Genomic DNA, 20,794 nt, shown 5'->3' with positions numbered 1-20,794 from the left:
GCTGTGGCCTCCATCACACTTTTCTTGGAGGTTCTGTTGCATGCATCCTCCAATGTGCCGTTATTCCTAACCCACCAGCATGTCTGTGGAGTACCTGCAGGAAACTCAAGCAAGGGGAGCATGCTTACTTCATGCAGATAGCATCCTGGCTGGAATAGCAGTCAGGGGCCCCAGCACTGCAGGTCTAAATAAAAATGACTAAGCTACTGTGCTGCTCCTAGGAAAATTGATTGGCAATTGCATTACAAAAAAAAAAAAAAATACTCAAGAGCTCCATTAGACCTGGCCACAGAGCCTGGCTTGGCCAACCATGAGGACCCCTGACAGTGTCAGATGTGACAAAACGCGTAGGGAAGAGCCAGTGCTCGCGACGTCAGCAAGCACACCATAACCATGAGGTGTTCTGTCTGATTCCCAGGACCGGCATTCTGAAAAGCGCTTATCGTCTTAACTTGTAAGTGTATAGCACATTTTTAATATGGTTATTATAATACAGAACTCATAAAACGCCAACAGTTTACACAGCGCTTTACAATGAACTTCATTGTATGGTATTAAGCTACGTAGCTTTTCCAGCTCTCTTATGTTCTGGTTGAATACCCTCCATTCATGTGGATGAGGAGACCCAGAAAAGGCTTTGTTCCCTAATATTTAAAGAGTCCACTAACTCTAGTAACAGTTCCATTAAGCACAAGATGGCGGAGCACTAGTAGGTGGTGTGGTGCTTGCATTGCCTGCTTTATACTCCACTCATTTGGGACCATTATATATGCATTTTGCACAGGAACTCACATTTCAATTTAGTTTTTTTTTTCTTTTGTAACACTTTGTATATTGTTTACATTAGCGAGGCATATTTTTTTTTAAATTTAGGAGCCCACCAACTCACTTTAAGGGCTGGAAGCGGGCATCTTGGACGACGGAGCTTGGCGGGATGGCGAAGGCGTACGCGTTCCCCAGTAGGTGTGCGGGTACAGAGGGAGTGCCAGTCTTCTCTGGTGGCAGCTGAGACTCTGCGATCAGGCGTTCTCTGCTGAGACTGCTCGCACGGGAGGCACCGTCTGACTGCTGGAGGGAAAAGGAGACATGTCACTATTAGGAGGTAGTGCAGCGAGTGCTGGACCTCATTGTAGGCATATATTTCAATCTGGTGTGAAGTGCACAGAGGGCCCTGACTTGGCCCTTACAGCCCAGAGTTTGTAGAAGAGAGCTCTATGAAATGGTTAACCCTCTAGATAAAGTCTGCCATAGTAATCAATACCTGCTAACCAGAAATTGTGGAACAAAGTTTATCGATCCTGGTAACCCCCTAAAAATGGAGAGGGGGGCTTTGCAGCTTGGCAATGGAAGACTGGAAGTCTTAGTAAAGGACAAGCCATTTTCCAGTCCAACAGTGTTAAGAAAGATGAAGGGGGCAACCTCCAAAACGTGACATTTGCTACATTTAAACAATCACTGTAAATTAATGAACTTTATTTGTATTGTCAAAACCTTTACACTCTCCTTTGGGTTCTGACTTTAAAAATACACTGGCAAACTCTTTGCCCTAGTCAGGGAAGGGGTATAAATCAGGGTAGGGTGCACTCCCTTTTAAAAAGGTAGCTCATTAAGGTCAGCCGGACATTGTGTGACTTGTAAAGAAGCATGGCCTGGTGGTTTTGCTCGTAAATCTTCTCCCGATTCTTATACACAATTGTAGACATGCATTATTCTTCATATAAAGAGCCACCCTAGTGACTACCATTCTTGGATTAGTCGGGGATATCCAGAAATCCTTCCCTGAACCCACAGAAGTGTACGGAATTCCTTCATTACATCCTTAAAAACTGCAATGCTGTTGTATACAATGATAAAAGAGCATCGGATAATTGTGTTGGGGGGGACATTAGAGTGTAAGCTCCTCTGGTGCAGAGACTGATGTGACTGGCTGAGTGTTCTGTGTACAGCACTGCGGTATATGTCAGAGCTATATAAATGTATAATAATAGTGTGTGACTGTGGGGGGACATTAGAGTGTAAGCTCCTCTGGTGCAGAGATTGATGTGACTGGCTGAGTGTTCTGTGTACAGCACTGCGGTATATGTCAGAGCTATATAAATGTAGAATAGTGTGACTGTGGGGGGACATTAGAGTGTAAGCTCCTCTGGTGCAGAGACTGATGTGACTGGCTCAATGTTCTCTGTATCACTGCGGTATATGTCAGAGCTATATAAATGTATAATAATAGTGTATGGCTGTGGGGGGGACAGAGTGTAAGCTCCTCTGGTGCAGAGACTGATGTGACTGGCTCAGTGTTCTCTGTACAGCACTGCGGTATACGTCAGAGCTATATAAATGTATAATAATAATAGTGTGTGACTGTGGGGGGACATTAGAGTGTAAGCTCCTCTGGTGCAGAGACTGAAGTGACTGGCTCAGCATTCTCTGTACAGCATATAAAGCTATATAAATTAATAATTTAAAAACAATGTGGCATTAGACTGTAAGCTCCTCTGGTGCAAAAACTAATATGAAGTGTCAGTTTTTTAATAATGACCCCATTTATTCACAGAGGGACCCATCCTCCTTCAGCTTTTTTTTTCCATTAAAGCCTATTAAAAAAACCCCAATAAGCATAAAATGTGACATATGCAGCATCAGTTGATTTGTATATAATAGAAGGTAACTGGAGATCACATGGAGTGCGGTCTGGATTGGCTAGGCTATGATTCATTGTGCAAACATATGCAGCTTTATAGAGCCGGGAATTAAAAATAAAAATGAAAAGGAGCCAGCCGAGGCCTGAACGATGCGTCTCTCAGGGGTCTCTTTACAAGGCTGGATGGTTTGTAATGGTTAGATGGGCCAAGGAGCGCGGCGGTGAAATCTGCATGCTTGCTGATCTGGTAAAATGCAGCAGAACGTCAGAGCAGATCAGCCGCAGGGAGCAAGACGAGCGGAACGGCACAGTCAAGTGTCTGCGGGCTGCTCCGTGAAGCACTTACCCCGCGCGCTTTACACATTTCATTCTGCTCGCCTCCCTATTATCCCCAAACAAATGCAGCTGCTGCCGCCAGAGAGGAGCGGCAGCCGCGCTTCGACAGGTCAAGTGCTTACATCTGCCAGGAAATATCGTCAAAGTGCAACAATGGCAGAGCGGTTATTGTGCGCATAATTACAAACGTGCACTTTGTAGCCCATAGCTGGTCTCTTGTGCTCACTTCTAATGTCCTCTGTAATAGCAGCGATCTGTTCATTCCCATCCCGACCTATTCCATCCGTCATCGATTTAACACATCCTATGGCATTTTCACCAACAAGATTGTTCCTGTGCTGTACCTGGCTATGGAATGCTCTTCCATGGCCCATTTGGCAGTCCGCACTTTTTAAAGTAGACGTAAGCAGATGACATTTAGTTTGCTCTGTGCATCAGAAAACCGCCTCCACCCCCCTTTTTTCCCCAAATAAAATATTTTTTTTCATTTTTATATCCTTATGCAGGCCATACATGGGTCGAATCGTTTGCTCGGTAATCCGATCGTGCCATCAATGATTTCAAAAATCGGCTGACCAAGTTATAAAGTTCACCCCATATAACAGGCGAAACTTCTGTTCCTTCCAGGTCACGCTCATGCGCAGATTCTTTCTGGAAAAACGATTGTACAATTTGACCATCGAGTCGAAAATTGGTGGGTTTTTCCAACATTCCTGATCACCGAAAAGGGGAGGAACCACGAAAATCGTCCGGTGCTATTGACCCGCTAACAGAGCGAAAAACGGCCGATTATTCTTAGGTCCGATTTTCAGACTAAAAATCGGTTGATTTTCAACCCATGTATGGCCGGCCTTAGTTGCAAGTCTGTGCTCAATTGTCCTGCAACCACTTCTTGTCTTCATGCAATCCAGGGATGACTACATGGCATTTCTCAGGGCAGGTTTCCTGATGGTGACAACAGTTGACCATGACTGCATAATGTGTGCTGCAAATGCCACAGACAGACAAACATGTGACAGAGCGTTGTTGCCCTTTAACAGGAAGTGCCTGAACATGGTCCTCTATGGCAGGATCACTTATTTATAATAAAAGTGGAGCCCTCGCATTTATATGGAGGAATGAAAGAATGCAGCTTCAGCCTTTGGGATGGTCCATCAAGTCAATTACGACTCAGTTAGCAATTAATGGCAATAAGGTGTTCTGACTTACAACATTGCAAGATGTGGCCCTGCCATAGAGGAAGGAAGCTAAGGGGGGGGGTGTTATGTAGGTTCGCTCTGGAGGGGTGAAGAGTGTTCATGTAGGTTAGTTATCGAGGGGGGGGGGGGTATATGTACAGCACTGCGTTATATGTCAGAACTATATAAATGTAATATAGTGTCTGACTGTGGGGGGGGGGGGGCATTAGAGTGTAAGCTCCTCTGGTGCAGAGATTGATGTGACTGGCTCAGTGTTCTCTGTACAGCACTGCGGTATATATCAGAGCTATATAAATGTATAATAATAGTGTGTGACTGTGGGGGGACATTAGAGTGTAAGCTCCTCTGGTGCAGAGACTGATGTGACTGGCTCAGTGTTCTCTGTACAGCACTGCGGTATATGTCAGAGCTATATAAATATATAATAGTGTGTGACTGTGGGGGGACATTAGAGTGTAAGCTCCTCTGGTGCAGAGACTGATGTGACTGGCTCAGTGTTCTCTGTACAGCACTACCAAATATTGTGGATTATGCAGCCTGCCTAAGTCTGATGCATGAACATCAAGCTGGTTTCACAACGCACAACAAGCCACAGAGCCCAAGACAAAAATGTATTTACAAAGCTGGAAGAAGCCTCTTCTCCCTCCCCGAGAATCTCTCCCCCTCCTCCAGACACATCAGCCATAATTAATTGAAAGGGATGGGGCTCCGTTGATTGGAATTCTTAATGAACACAACATCTGTTCACTTTCCAGGCCCTTGTGTTTGTGTGTAAAGCCTTCAGTGAGCTTCCCCCTCCTCTTCCCCCCACCCTGCTGGGCGAGCATTCAGCTGCCTGTGAACTGTGACCTGCCCCTGGCTATCCAGCATAGGGGGGAGGTCAGAGGGGCAGCATGGGCTAAAAATATTAAAGGGGGGGGGGGGTGCTTGGCTTCCACACAAGGTAGCCCACCCTCCACCTCCCACGGGGTGCAAGGATTATCTGATGTAAGCAGAGGTTGGTCGGCGCGGCCTTGTCGCTTTGTATCAAACGCTGATTAAAAATGCAAGCAATATTGTGGCATCGAATTTGCATCGGACATCAAAGCTGAGCAGAATATTTCTTTATGTAGGTCAAGTCTCTTCATGAAATTTTTCCCTCGACAGGATGTCTGATTTCAACACGGATTTGAAAAGCTTTGATAGCAAAGATAAGCGTCCTATGTAGTAAAGAGCGTATGTAGGAGATTCAGATGACAGCCCCCTGCTCCTGCATGTGGCAGCAGCTGCCCCTTCACACCCTATAATACAAACCCACATGACCAGCCGAACCCAATATACACGTTTATGGAGGGGCTTGCTGATCAGTTCGGCATATCTGACAGATCTCTCCCGGCTGGCCAAGTCTGACAGATCTCTACTGTCCCTTACCCCACGATTCACATCTATGCGGGCCACGTTTTGCACGGGCATGAGAGCTCATTCATTTGAATGGACTCCCGTGCCCGTGACACGCAGGGAAAGAAGTCCCTGCACTTCTTTGGAAAACGCAGCCCACACGGGAACCTCGGTTCCAAGTACGGTTGCGTTTTCCAGTGCGGGTGGCGTGCCATTAGAACTAATGGCACCCACCCGCGGGTCCACATTCCTCTGTGCGGGTGGTGCGGCTGCACGGATTTTGGTGCGGATCCGCAGCGACACCACCCGCACAGGTATGAATCTGGGGTTAATAAGAGGGCCAAGTCTGATAGATCTCGACTATCACACTTAAGATGGGCATAAACGATAACATTTCCTTCATTCAGACCCATGGGCTGAACAAGAGAAATCTTATCAATTCCCTTCATCCTTACAAAACAGCATTTGTGAACAACTTCCTCTTAACTACTGAATACCCAAACAGCGATTGCATCTGATTGAGTGCAAGCACTGGTCAGCTGAGAGTGATCTGTCTGGCTCCTTTGATTTTCAGATCAAAAGATGTCAGGCAGGATGATGCAGACAGCAGGGGCGGACTGACCATTTGGAAATTGGGGCACTGCCCGGGGTCAGTAGGGGGCCCCCATGAGATGCCCCTGGTACCCTTTTCATAGGCTTTTTTGAGTTTGAGCAAGGGCACAGGGGCCCCATGATCTCCTATTGCCCGGGGGCCCCTTGAGTTGTCAGCCCACCCCTGGCAGACAGATATTCATAGCTCGAATTTCACCAAAATTTATTCCATGTATGGCCAGCTTTAAGAGAATGGAATTTAACTGCAAGGAGAGAAAAAAATAATGGACTCCCACTAAGAGGACTGTCAGCCAGCTGATTAGTGGGGTAATGAATACAAAATGTCCGAAACAAACAAACAAAACAGACAGAAGCGGATTGGCTGCTATGAGCAATGGCAGCAGTTAAGACACACCTTGCCTCAGACACATTTCAATAATTACCTCCATATTGCACTTCTACCAGTCTCCAGTGAGGCTTCCAAAATTCTAAGGTGCGTCTGAGCTGTCAAAGCCAGCCATGGATGGATGGAATCTCAGCTGGTTCAGCAGGGGCCAAGATTCAATTTATCTATGGGCAGCCTGATTGGATCGACTTGGCTACAACCAGCATGTTGGTTTTCTAGTATGCGATTATTGCCAGCAGCTATAGCCCTTAACAAGAAATGTGTTTTTCTGGCAGGGATGGCTCCCCCACCCCCACCGGGAGAACACAATAGCTCTGCAGGAGTGATTCTCCCATCAACACTGACTGTGGTAATGGGGGGGGAGGGGGTTGAAATCAAGGGATTGTACCATCTATGGCCTGCGTTAGATCACGATTATCCCTTTAAATGGAAATAAGATGTTGCCCACAAGGAGTTAATTTTAATCTAGTAAGCAGTTAAAACTCTTGTATTTGTAAGAATTTTGAATCAACAGACAGGGAACAAAGGGAAGAATGATAGCTTTATAGCAAAATGATAAATGCTAAAAAAAAAAAAAAAATAACTTTGTATCCTATTTTACTGGTCCTTTAACATGCCAACATGTATGTTCTGCCTATCCCTGCCTGGCCAAAGGCCCCGAGATACCTATCACACCTGCATGACATCCCATTCCAAAATCACGGCCATTTATATGGATTTGATGCCTTAATTCCATTGCCATTAATATCTGCAAAGGAGGGCAACTAACATCCTCCACTCCTCCCGGAAAGCATTCCACAAGGTTTTGGAGTGTATATGTAGAAATTTGTGACCTTTTATGAGGTCAGGTACTGATATTGGATGAGAAGACCTGGCTCACAACTGATGTTCCAATTCATCCCAATGGTTGAGGTCAGGACTCTACAGGACACTCGAGTTCTTCCACACCAACCTGGTCAAACCATGTCCTTATGGAGCTGGCTTTGCACACAGGGCACAGTCATGGTGGAACAGAAAGGGTCTTCATCAAATTGTTACTACAAGGTTCGAAGGGTACAATTGTCTACAATGTACTATTAACTGTACCCTTCAATGGAGACACCTTAACTCAGTCATTTGGCGGGAGGGTCCACATACTTTTGGAGTTCCTAAGCATTTGCCCATGTAGTTGTAGGTATACCGACCAGTCAGGTGTCCAAAGAATTTGTTCCATAACTGGAAGAGGTTCCTCTTACCTGGCGGGCCTCGCTCCTCCATACTCCATTCACGGTCTTTGTCGGTGCAATGGTCACTACGGGTGGTGTGTTCGGCACAGTGTGTCCCGCTTGGGGCACTATGATCGGCCCCATCGGACCCCTTTTTGGCGTGCTGGCAGGAGAGCTGTGGTTGGTTGCCGGTGAGGACACGGGGGAAGACTCGCTGCTTATGGACGATCCTGCAAACAGGAGCAGAAGTTGCATGTTAAACGATTACCAAAAGGTTTATATCCAAAACAGCCAATTTCAGTCCAGCGCACAATGGAAAAACGTAATGCACATAGGGACATATTTAAAATGGTGGATCTGACATTCAGCAATTATTCACTGCAGGTGAATCTTCCATGTATTTTAAGTGGCAGGGATTTATTCTCCACCGGGGAATGTCTGGTGAAAGTCACATTCACTGCTTGATAAAAGACCCTATAATGCTGTGATTCCTCCCAGCCCTGCTTTGCTGTATGGAAGCACAGGAGGAGGGTGACAACACCTTTCAGGGCCTCTATAACAGTCCCCATAGGAATACATGGACAATGGACACCATACACACCCTGGTCTCATCACCAGATCTAAAATGGACACGATTGCCCATCTGTCCCAAGAATCGTGCTGTTACTTTAGGTTAGTTGTTGCCAATTATAAAGTAATACAGGCTCCTGACGCACAGTGGCTCTATCACTTGATTACACACTGTAAGTGCTCTTCACAAAAACTGGTCAGGGGATGGTAAAACCACAGCTCAGTCACCTCATCTACATTCCAGGGGGTAGTACATATTGCCAGAAAGCAAGCATTGTGGAATACATTATACAGCATGCCAAGTATGGCAGGCAATACCACTACAAAATGCAGCCTAATCAAGTGAATAGGACCAATTGGCAAATGCAATCCAAAAAAGGACAGTATCGCCTACTCAACATCTGGCATCTGCTGCTCTTCTGACCTCAGAAAAGGGATCCGTCACAGGTCACTATTCAGGGGGGCAGTAGAGTGCTGCTGCTTGATTATTGTAACTCCCTCCTCATTGGCCGACCAAATCGCAGGCTATCCCCTCTTCAGTCTATCATGAATGCTGCTGCCAGACTCATCCACCTTACTAACCGCTCTGTATCTGCCACCCCTCTCTGCCAATCCCTCCACTGGCCTCCACCCCTCTCTGCCAATCCCTCCACTGGCCTCCACCCCTCTCTGCCAATCCCTCCACTGGCCTCCACCCCTCTCTGCCAATCCCTCCACCCCTCTCTGCCAATCCCTCCACTGGCCTCCACCCCTCTCTGCCAATCCCTCCACTGGCCTCCACCCCTCTCTGTCAATCCCTCCACTGGCCTGAACTCAGTGTGCTCCATCCCTCTCTGCTAATCCCTCCACTGGCTTCCCATTGCCCAACGGATAAAATTCAAAACATTAACAATCACATATAAAGCCATTTATAACTCCGCCCCAAATTACATCACCAATCTTGTCTCCAAATATCACCCAAACCGTACTCTCCGCTCCTTGTACAACCTCCTGCTCTCTATCTCCCTTGTCTCCTCCTCCCATGCTCGTCTCCATGACTTCTCTAGAGCTTCCCCCATCTTCTGGAACTCTCAGGGAAGCCTATCCTGCCCTCAGCTAATAATGGAATCTTCTACTCCTCCTGCCAGTCCATCCCCCACAGTTATTACCTTTTGTACCACTAGCCCCTCCCTCTTAGATTGTAAGCTCCCAGGATCAGGGCCCTCTTAACCCTCTTGTATTGAACTGTATTGTTGCTGTATTGTCTCCCGTTATATTGTAAAGCGCTGAGCAAACTGTTGGTGCTATATAAATCCTGTATAATAATAATAATATATAAATCCTGTATAATAATAATATTATATAAATCCTGTATAATAATAATATATAAATCCTGTATAATAATAATAATAAAAAACAAGCCCATTCCACATTTCTGAAAGTTCTCATACAGGCCTCAACCATCAAGAAGGCTCTAATGGACTTAAAAGGACAAGTATACTTTGTAGCAAAGTGCATTTATCCTTTTTTACCTCCTTCGTAAAAAAAAACAAACAAAAAAAAAAAAAAAAAACACCCAAAAAATATACAATACTTCTAGACTTAAGCACAAGCCATGCTATACTAGTGATACCATACTGAAATACAAATGAAACAATGCAATACTGATACTTTGTTACATTTGTATACATTCTTTTTTGGTTTTAATAAAGAAAAAAAAAAAAAAAAAGCTCTCTGAAAACTGAATGAAAGTCTTTCCATTTGGTGTCATCTATTCCTTTCTGCATCATTGCATTCAAAAACCACTTCACCCAAAATCCATCCAGCACCGCAAAGTCTTCACCTCTGTGTCCAGGCCTTCGCATTACAGCTCTATAGACTTTATGGCCTGGCAGTACTAGGGTCGTTGGTTCAAATCCCAACCATGGCACCACCTGCCTGGAGTTTGCATGTTCTCCCAGTGCCTGCGTGGGTTACCTCCGGGTACTCCGGTTTCCTCCCACACTTCAAAGACATGCTGGTAGGTGAATTGGATCCTGTCTAAATTGTCCCTAGTATGTGTATGTATGAATGTGAGTTAGGGACCTTAGATTGTACACCCCTTGAGGGTTAGGGACTGATGTGAATGTGCAAATATATATTTATTTATTTCAGGTACTTATATAGCGCTGTCAATTTACACAGCACTTTACATATATATTGTACATTCACATCAGTCCCTAACCCTCAAGGGGTGTACAATCTAAGGTCCCTAACTCACATTCATACATACACACACTAGGGACAATTTACACAGGAGCCAATTCACCTACCAGCATGTCTTTGGAGTGTGGAAGGAAACTGGAGTACCCACAGGAAACCCACGCAGTCACAGGGAGAACATGCAAACTCCAGGCAGGTGGTGCCGGGGTTGGGATTCGAACCAATGACCCTAGTACTGCCAGATGGAAGTGCTAACCATTTAGCCACTGTGCTGCCCAATATATATATGTAAAGCACAGCGTAAATTGACGGCGCTATATAAGTACCTGAAATAAATAAAAGGGTCAGTCCAACCCAAAACTGTTCTATCGATGATGTAGATTTAACCACCCTGACAGTTTGTCATATCTCGGGGGGATCCAGTGGGGAGAAACAGGGCCCCTGCAGCTGGAAAACAGGGCAGCATTTTTGGAGATGCACATCTAGTTGCATTGTCCCCCCCCCTTCCCGTTAGAGTGCGGATGTGAGGATGGAAGGAAGAAGCCGCTTATTACAGCGCACAGAGGCTGATAAGGTTCAGAGTCGCTATTGAAGCGTATCTTGTTAACGGAAGGCTAGGAACAATTAGGGATGTAATCCTTTCTGAGCCGGGGAGCCGTCCCTGACGGCTCCAAATCAATAGCTTCCCTGTGAGTCAGGCAATTAACGGCGCTGGGCCTTGCAGCGCTACAACCTCCTGCTTTTAAAGAGAAGCAACAGTGTGATCATTGTAATTAACTGCTGGCATTCTGCTCGGACCGGCTGAATGAAATTAATTGGGATTAGAGTCGAGGCGTCCTGGTGCAGCGCTATCACCTTTGTTGTGCGCCCCGCCTGCCTGCCTCGCGCCGATGCCAGCCTATCTGGCAGACCTGCAGAAGGTGTGCAATTAACAGCTCGGCCTGGTCACGCTCGTTGGTCCAAGCGAGGATGACCTTTCCCGCGGCGAAAGCACGTAGAAGAATGACAGCAAAGCCTGAAGCTAGAATTGGGAGGTGGGGTGGGGGTCGTCTTGGAATTGTCACAACTCTTCAGAAATGAAAAAGGATAACCTTGCTGTGACTGCAACCACCTCATTCACTTTCCAACCCAAATATGCAAAAAGGCATCGCCATTGCAAAAGGCAATTCTGGGCTGTTACAATGTAGTAATGAGAAGACAATAAACAAGACAGGACAGTAGAACTGGAGACAGGCGCACCATGGCTGGCCAGGATACAAGAATAGTTATGTGTCAGTACAACCCTTCCAGGTATTTATTATCTCTCACAGGGGTCACCAAACTCCTCCTGGCAATGCCGTAACCGGTTTCTCTCTCAAAAAGGATGGCACCATCTTTGTTCAGGCTTTGTCCAGTATCGCCATCTATGTCCTGAATTTATTTATTTATTTAAACCACTCCCACGTTTTGTCACTTTTTCTGTTCTTATGTGTGTGTTTTTCACAGGATGGAGGGTGTGGGTCCTCGGGCCTTACCTGAAGTCTAGGGGGAGGATGTGTGGCCATACGGTTCCTTCCTCCCCTGATCCCTAGGGGGCTTTCTCTTCGGGAGAACCCCCTTGCCTAGTACTGGATGTCCGGCTTCGGCTGGGCATAAGGAACGGTGGTCCACCAGGCCTTTTGGCCAGGAGGACCAAATGGGAACCTTGTCCCTGTCAGGAGCTTCGTGCCCCGGGGGATCGGGTGAACGGTCCAACCCTTTCGGGGGTAGGACAAACACACCCCTAAGTGCACTTTTTCGTGTGGTGTTTTGCACTTGCACATTTTTTGTGAACACTTACGGGTTTTTCGTTGTAGTTTGCACGTTTGCGGGCTTAAAAAAAAAAAAAAATCTATGTCCTGAATTCTAGCTTTGCGGGAATTACTGGTTGTATAGTACCCCTGCTGGTATGATGGGGGTCCTGATGGTTAATACGGGGGGAACAGAAACCGTGGTGCCCATTGGAGTTGGGGCCCGGGAGCAATTCCCCTTTGGAACGCCAGAGGGGCCCAGTACCTCCTGATTTGAGCGGATCTACCTTGTCTGGCCAGGGGCTGGGAAGGCAGAAAGTCCGCAAACCAGTGGTCGCCTCAGGGGTGCTCTTAGTAACACCTGGGTGTGGGACCCCACAGTGTGAAAAGGCACATGGCCACTGTGTTCACCACTTTTTCTGCACAGCGCCCTCAGGACAAGGCCTTCTGGCTAAGTTCGGGGCAATTTTTGCTACAGGCCTCAGGGCCTGGTCTGTGCACAATTTGGCATGACCACTTTTTTTATTTTTTATTTAATTTATACTCTCCCACGTTTTGTCACTTTACTCTTATGTGTGTGTTTTATTTCCTCACAGGATGGAGGGTGTGGGTCCTCGGGCCTGCCCTGAAGTCTAGGGGGAGGATGTGTGGCCTTTTGGTTCCTTCCTCCCTTGTCCCTAGGGGGTTTTCTCTTTGGGAGAACCCCCCTGGCCAAGTACTGAGTGGCTGGCTCTGGCTGGCCACAAGGAACGGTGGTCCGCCAGGCCGTTTGGCTAGGTGGACCAAATGGGAACCTTGTCCCTGTCAGGAGCTTCGTGCCCCGGGAGATCAGGGTAGAGGTCCATCCCCTTCGGGGGGAAGGACAAAGCACACCCCTAAGTGCACTTTTTTGTGTGGCGTTTTGCACTTGCACGTTTTTTGTGAACACTTACGGGTTTTTCGTTTTTTCGCACGTTCGCGGACTTAATAAAAAAATCTATGTCCTGAATTGGGAAGTGGAATCAGAGATGACACAGTCATGCAAGTCCTGGCGTCTGCGCAGTTCTTGACTGTGTTGACAAAATGTCTGACAAAAATGCGCAACTTTCTACAAGGTTAGAATGTGTCAGCCTGATCACTGGAGGAGGGGAGACTGAGGAAATGCTTCCTCCTGTCTGCAGCATACACATCACTGTAAAGCGAAACAAAAAGAAAGCGCACCAACCTTGCGCATTACCTCAGTAAAATGTGATTTTATTGAATTTAAAATATACTCACAGAGAAGTATAACAAGTGTATAAAATCCTTAGCGAGACTCAAGGAGTATGAGACCAGTGTGAGTCTTATCACGAGGGAAGATTCTCAGTCAGGTTGACGCGTTTCGACGGGAGCCCCCCCCTTCAGCTCTGAAGAAGGGACTCCCTTCGAAACGCATCAGCCTGACTGAGAATCTTCCCTCGTGATAAGACTTGCGCTGGTCTCATACTCCTTGAGTCTCGCTAAGGATTTTATATGCTTGTTATTTATTACAGGTACTGTAAGTGATTTCCGGCAAGACGAATCGCGATCGGAAATGCGCATAGGAATTCCAGGAGAAGAATTACCGATTGAACGCATGCGCGCAGAAATGTGCGATCGCGCACGGCGAAGATTGGCGCCAGATGGCCTATTTAAAGAGAGCGTCTCTGCCCATGTTGAGTGCTGACTGGTCTTCAGCTCCCCCGTGTCCTGCTTGTTCCCGTGTGATTCCTTTGTTGCTGACCTGGCGTGTTCCTGACCCGACTCCGATTGCGCTCCTGATACTGGTTCCTGACTTCGGCTCTGCTCCTGACCTTGGCTTTCCTTCTGATTCTGTACCGTGCTGCCCGCCTGTTGATGACCCTGGCTATCCCTATGACACTGCTCCTGTCTCTTGTCCTCACTACCTGCCTTGCTCTGGTGCACGCCTGGCAATCTACAAGACCTGCTCTGCTTACTTCTACTGTGCCTGAATCAGAGGATCATCAGCTTTCCAAGGTCATCATCTGCAAGAGCTGCAAACAACAACCACTGGTGCTCTTGTCCCCCTGGTCCCTAGACTCCCTCTGTTCCAACCCCAGCGGGGTCAGGGCTAGTGACAAGTGAGGCCGACCTCGTCATTTCAGTCTCCCATCAGGTACGTGACAGGTACTTATATAGCACCGACAGTTTATGCAGCACTTTACATATATATTGTACATTCACATCAGTCCCTAACCCTCAAGGGGCGTACAATCTAAGGTCCCTAACCTGGAGCATGTCTTTGGAGTGTGGGAGGAAACCAGAGTACCCGGAGGAAACCCATGCAGGCACAGGGGGAACATGCAAACTCCAGGCAGGTGGTGCCGTGGCTGGCATTCAAACCAATGACCCTAGTACTGCCAGGCGGAAGTGCTAACCATTTAGACACTGTGCTGCCCATTGTTATACTTCTCTGAGTATATTTTAAAAATTCAATAAAATCACATTTTACTGAGGTAATGCGCAAGGTTGGTGCGCTTTTTGTTTCGCTTTACAGTAGTGGTGGGGCTTCCCCAGCCTTGTTTGGAGCCGCACAACCTTTGATGCTTTGGTGGTGAATTTCTTCAAGTGGGCAGCACAGTGGCTAAATGGTTAGCACTTCCGCCTGGCAGTACTCTGTTCGAATCCCGACTACGGCACCACCCGCCTGGAGTTTGCATGTTCTCCCTGTGCCTGTGTGGGTTTCCTTCGGGTACTTCGGTTTTCTCCCACACTCCAATGACTTGCTGGTAGGTGAATTGGCTCCTGTCTAAATTGTCCCTAGTATGTGTATGTATGAATGTGAGTTAGGGACCTTAGATTGTACACCCCTTGAGGGTTAGGGACTGATGTGAATGTACAATATATATGTAAAGTGCTGTGTAAATTGATGGTGCTATATAAGAACCTGAAATAAATAATTAAGTTCCATCTATCCACCCTTGTTCTGGGCCATAGAGCGCAGGTGGTGTTTTTGTTTCCGCAGACACATCACTGGGGGGGAGGTGAGACTGAGTAAATGTTTCCACCTTCCTGCAGCAGACTAAAGGACATCTCAGCCTAGGCAAAGTCACTAGGCTGGAGCTCAAGGACAGCTTTTTAATAAGAGGTGGAGCTTCAGGAATGTATTCACACAGACTTGAAATGTTATTGAGCTCTACTATATACTACAGAAGCCTCAGTTGAAATCCAGTGCATTTTAGATATGAACTTTGTACAAGAAGCTCCAACCACACAAACCGTCAAACTTGCATAAACCAAAACAAACATCCAAGTAAATAGATGAAACATTCACAGGTGATTTCATTTCATTTGGCATACTCTAAGGTGGGAATACACTATTAGAAAATCGACCGATCGGTCATCCGACGACAGAGAGGCGTTCGTTCATTGGTTAAAATCGTGGCCTACATTAACCAATCTAAAACAATCGCTCGTTGGGCAATACGTAGTGTTGATGTCTTCCATACAAGTGGAAGTGATGCGTTGTGCGTGTGACCTTGTAGCCACGCCCTTCCGGCCAGAACGATCGATATACACAACGATTACCAGCAATGAGGATAATATAGTTTATTCCATGACCTGTATACATAAATAGTGATACATAAAATATAATCTGCAGAATTCTGGCTTCATGATCTCATTCGGCCGATCTACTTTTAACATTTGGATTTCTGTTCGTGTTTACACAGGAGCGGACTGACAACTCATGGGGCCCCCGGGCAATATGGGATCATGGGGCCCCTGTGTCCTTGCCCAAACTCAAAAAAGCCTATGAAAAAAAGGTACCAGGGGCATCTCATGGGGCCCCCTACTGACCCCGGGCCCTCAATAGGGGATCATGGGGCCCCTGTGTCCTTGCCCAAACTCAAAAAAGCCTATGAAAAAAAGGTACCAGGGGCATCTCATGGGGCCCCCTACTGACCCCGGGCCCTCGGGCAGTGCCTGAGTTTCCAAATGGTCAGTCCGCCCCTGCTTGGACATAAACATCCGAGTCCTCTTCTGTTTTTCCGCTCATGTGTGATCGCGCTTGATAGATTTTTTTCGTACCACCGCATAGAAAAATTGATTGTTCGTATGCGAAACGACAACATTTTTTTTACGGTTGTTCAACTGAATTTTTTCGTTCACAATATCGTTATCGGTTAAAACATCCTGCTCATCAACGAAGAGAAAATCATTCGATCAGTGGTTCCGCAAAATTTTTCGCACGATTTTCTTATCGTGTGTACAGGGCGTTGGGCGCCCTACCTCCTGCAAGTGCTATGTGGCTGCATAGTATGATCAGGTTCCCTGGATTGCGAGAGTCCTATCTAGCAAGGGAGAGAACCTGATCTTTCTCTGCTGCAGTTTCACTTTCATTTACAGGTCCCATTCCAATTCCCACCACGGACAGGAGACACTGTAGACTAATGAGCTCGTCTCTGCTCTCTACCCTGGTCAGCATGCTTCTTTCACTGCAATACACGATTGATTCATTGTGCTTCTGCTGCAGTTAAAAATACATTTAATGATGTAGGATTACAGAGCTGCATTAACTTGTGCGTTTTTTGTATAGATCTGCTTGGAGCTCAGCTTTAAACCTTGGAAAAATAAAATGTTTTCAGGAAGCGATGTAATGGAGACTATAATTGCAGCATGCATTCTGATAACAAGGGGAGCATATGGGGTGAAGGCTCAGCAGGGCTGCAGAAGATAAAAATCGACATCCTCTAGTCCAGTGCGGAGGAAAATGTGGAATGAACTCCTAACCAGGGAATATTAAAAAGGCTTTTCCAGAGCCCTCCCCTCCCCGCTCTACAGCTTCATCCGCTGCTCACATCCCACTAAATGGGGCACTTATGAGATTAATGTACTCTACAAAACGACCGGTAATTTCTACCTTAATTATGAAATTAATTTGCCGCCGTTAAATTCCCCTTCTTCACTGGAAAAATAGGCTGTCAGCGGAGGGCTCCCTTGGCTGCCCCGGTGAGCCAAGTATTCTTGCTCTCCAGCCAGACCTCCGAGAGACCCCGACTAGGGCTAAGCTCCGGGGCGGCTGCCTGGCTGTCAGTGACAGATAGCAGCAATGTAAGGAGGGGGGGTGGGAAGGAGTACATATGACAGACACCTGCAGCCAGGCAGGGACAGGAAAAAGTGAGCTCAAGGGGATCAAACATACAGGGGAACAATAAAAGAGAACAGGTGCAATGAGAGCGGATTAGAGACCGCAAACAAATGCGAGCATAGGAAATAGGATGCTACAGAACGAAGGGGGATGGGCGCAATTATACAAATTCAAAAGCAATTTGGTCTGTTCTACGTACAAGGCAGATCTCACAGTAAAGCCATAAACATGGATGTAATGAACATTCGTGTGCAACATTGGAGCTCAAGCCAGGAAGGGGGGAGGGGCACTTGGACGAGTTCAAGCCAAGGAGGGGGGGCACTTTGCCGAGTTCAAGCCAAGAAGAGAGGGGGTGGGCAGCACTTGGCCGAGTTTGAGCCAAGGAGAGAGGGGCTGGGGGCACTTGGCCGAGTTTGAGCCAAGGAGGGGGGGGGGCACTTGGCCGAGTTCGAGCCAAGGAGAGAGGGGGGGGGGCACTTGGCCGAGTTCAAGCCAAGGAGAGAGGGGGGTGGGTGGCACTTGGCCGAGTTCAAGCCAAGAAGAGAGGGGGTGGGCAGCACTTGGCCGAGTTTGAGCCAAGGAGAGAGGGGCTGGGGGCACTTGGCCGAGTTCAAGCCAAGAAGAGAGGGGGGTGGGTGGCACTTGGCCGAGTTCAAGCCAAGGAGAGAGGGGGGTGGGTGGCACTTGGCCGAGTTCAAGCCAAGAAGAGAGGGGGTGGGCAGCACTTGGCCGAGTTTGAGCCAAGGGGGGGGGGGGGGGGGGCACTTGGCCGAGTTCGAGCCCAGGAGAGAGGGGGGGGGGCACTTGGCCGAGTTCAAGCCAAGGAGAGAGGGGGGTGGGTGGCACTTGACTTGAATACATAGCCCCAAATATAAGTGCCACTATAACAATACCTTACACACATATCTTGTCAGCATACAGCTTCATTAAAAGAGACTTTATAGTGAATAAGCAAGAATGGAACACCCCCATGATTAAAATTTGCCCTTGCTAAGAGGGCCCTGCACTGGAACATCCACAACTTTCCAACCAGCACACACCTTTGGGACTTTCATGGCAACCTAGCTAGAGCAAAAGTTATGAGTCGGGACATGTAGTCACCAAACAGCGATGCTAAAGTGCCATCTTCCCTATGCTATGTCATCTATAGAATCAGCTTACCATGGGTCGAAATTTAGGTTCTGTCCAGGATTCAGCCTTCAGGGGACCATACCCCATGAGGGGCTTACCTTTTTTCACACAGACATGGCTGTGTTCTATAGTAGCCTTAAAATGCCAAATCAAAAAAAAAAAAAAAAAAAAAAATTAGTTTACATCAATATTAAGGCACCACTAGACTACTTCCATTTGGCAGAAAGGAAAGGTGTATCGCCCTATGGCAAAAAGATAGCTTTAAAGTGCGTTTTTTATTTTCTTACTCGCCAATTCCACAGCACTGGATTTGTCAAACCAGATAATCCAATCAAAACCATTCTGGGTAAGCAACACAAACACTACACTTCACATACAGTTCGTTTCATTAAATATTGCACGATTCATCCATTGATGTGAAATGTTGCTAGAACGTCAATCCTTCACATACCGCTCCACGTTTCATCTATCAAGGAACACCAAACAGAGCACGTTCTACACCAACGTCTGGAGAGTTGGGTACAGAAAAGCTGCGCCAAGAAACCACATAAACCAAGATCAGATGTGGCTCTCCCTTCAGGGAAAGATGCATTTCACCAGCAAACTGAAAGTCTAGAAGAGGAAGAAAAATCGATCTGGAATGCTAAGATTCGTATAAGAAAATGACCCTAGTCTCCTTATCGGAAGTAAACACTTCTGTTATGCGTCTCATTATGGACGAACGGAAAGTTTCAATTCATGGCTAATCCTAGAAAACGCATCGGATTAATTTTATGTGCAATGGCAGAGAAAAAAAAATTTCATTATATGTAGGCAATACATAGAAGCCAACATTTCAAAAATAGTTTATCTACGTTACCCCAAATTTCAGTGTTCCCATCACATTTTTAAAACACAACATTCCCGTTGTCTCACACAATATCATCCAAGGGTAACAGAGCAATATACACTACATTGCCAAAAGTATTGGTCGGCCGGCCTTTACACACACATGAACTTTAATGGCCCCCCAGTCTTGGTCCGTAGGGTTCAATATGGAGTTGGCCCCGCCCTTTGCAGCTATAACACCTTCAACTCTTCTGGGAAGGCCGTCCACAAGGTTTAGGAGGGTGTCTATGGGAAGGTTGGACCATTCTTCCAGAAGCACATTTATGTGGTCAGGCACTGATGTCGGGGGAGGAGGCCTGGCTCGCAGTCTCCGCTCTAATTCATCCAAAAGGTGTTCTATACGGTTGAGGTCAGGACTCTGTGCAGGCCAGTCAAGTTCCTCCAAACCAAGCTTACTCCTCCATGTCTTTATGAACCTTGCTTTGTGCACTGGTGCGCAGTCATGTTGGAACAGGAAGGAGCCATCCCCAAACTCCTCCCACAAAGTTGGGAGCATGAAATTGTCCAAAATGTCTTGGTATGCTGATGCCTTAAGAGTTCCCTTCACTGGAACTAGGGGGCCAAGCCCAACCCCTGAAAAGCAACCCCACACCATAATCCCCCCTCCACCAAACTTTACACTTGGCACAATGCAGTAAGGCAAGTACTGACAACCACAAACCCAGACATGTCCATTGAATTGAGAAGCGTAATTCGTCACTCCAGAGAACAGATCACCACTACTCTAGAGTCCAATGACGGCGTGCTTTACACTACGGCATCCAATGCTTTGTATTGCACTTGGTGATGTAAAGCTTGCATGCAGCTGCTCGGCCATGGAAACCCATTCCACGAAACTCTACGTTGTTGTGCTAATCTGAAGGCCACACGAAGTTTGGAGGTCTTTAGCTATTGACTCTGCAGACAGTTGGCGACTTCTGCGCACTTCAGCATGCGCTGACCCCGCTCTGTCATTTTACGTGGCCTACAACTTCATGGCTGAGTTGCTGTTCCCAGTTGCTTCCACTTTGGTATAATACAATAGTTGACCGTGGAATATTTAGTAGCAAGGAAATTTCACAGATGGACTTACTGCACAGGTGGCAACCTATCACGGTACCACGCTTGAATCCACTGAGTTCCTGAGAGCGACCCATTCTTAAAGGTTTGAAGAAGCAGTCTGCATGCCTAGGTGCTTGATTTTATACACCTGTGGCCATGGAGATGATTGGAACATAAGAATCCAATGATTTGGAGAGGTGTCCAATACTTTTGGCAATATAGTGTATATAGTAAATATCCAATTACAGCTTGTTTATAGGGAGGATAACATCCATGCCTCCTAGATCTTCAATGTCAGCCCTAACAAAGCAGGTATTTCTACTTTCTTAGATCACTCACGGGATTCTTACACACA

At 46.8% G+C, this 20,794-nt stretch overlaps 1 protein-coding gene across 7 annotated transcripts in view; it reads right to left on the bottom strand.

The window, feature by feature from the left end:
• The window catches only part of GSE1 (Gse1 coiled-coil protein), a 555,158-nt gene that overhangs the window by 26,320 nt on the left and 508,044 nt on the right, over nt 1-20,794 (bottom strand). For all 7 annotated transcript variants that reach the window (XM_089693986.1, XM_089693987.1, XM_089693992.1 and 4 more), the window contains 2 exons: nt 7,783-7,982; nt 890-1,068 (listed from right to left, as the gene is read on the bottom strand). In XM_089693986.1, the coding sequence (XP_089550112.1) occupies nt 890-1,068; nt 7,783-7,982 (379 nt within the window). The remainder of the gene's footprint in view (nt 1-889; nt 1,069-7,782; nt 7,983-20,794) is intronic.

The sequence above is a fragment of the Staurois parvus genome, unplaced genomic scaffold (assembly GCF_062004578.1).
Source record: "Staurois parvus isolate SC_StPar_1 unplaced genomic scaffold, SC_StPar_1.0 ptg000646l, whole genome shotgun sequence".
Taxonomy (NCBI): domain Eukaryota; kingdom Metazoa; phylum Chordata; class Amphibia; order Anura; family Ranidae; genus Staurois; species Staurois parvus.
The sequence above is the reverse complement of the archived record's forward strand: the minus strand, read 5'-3'. Positions and strand labels throughout refer to the sequence as shown.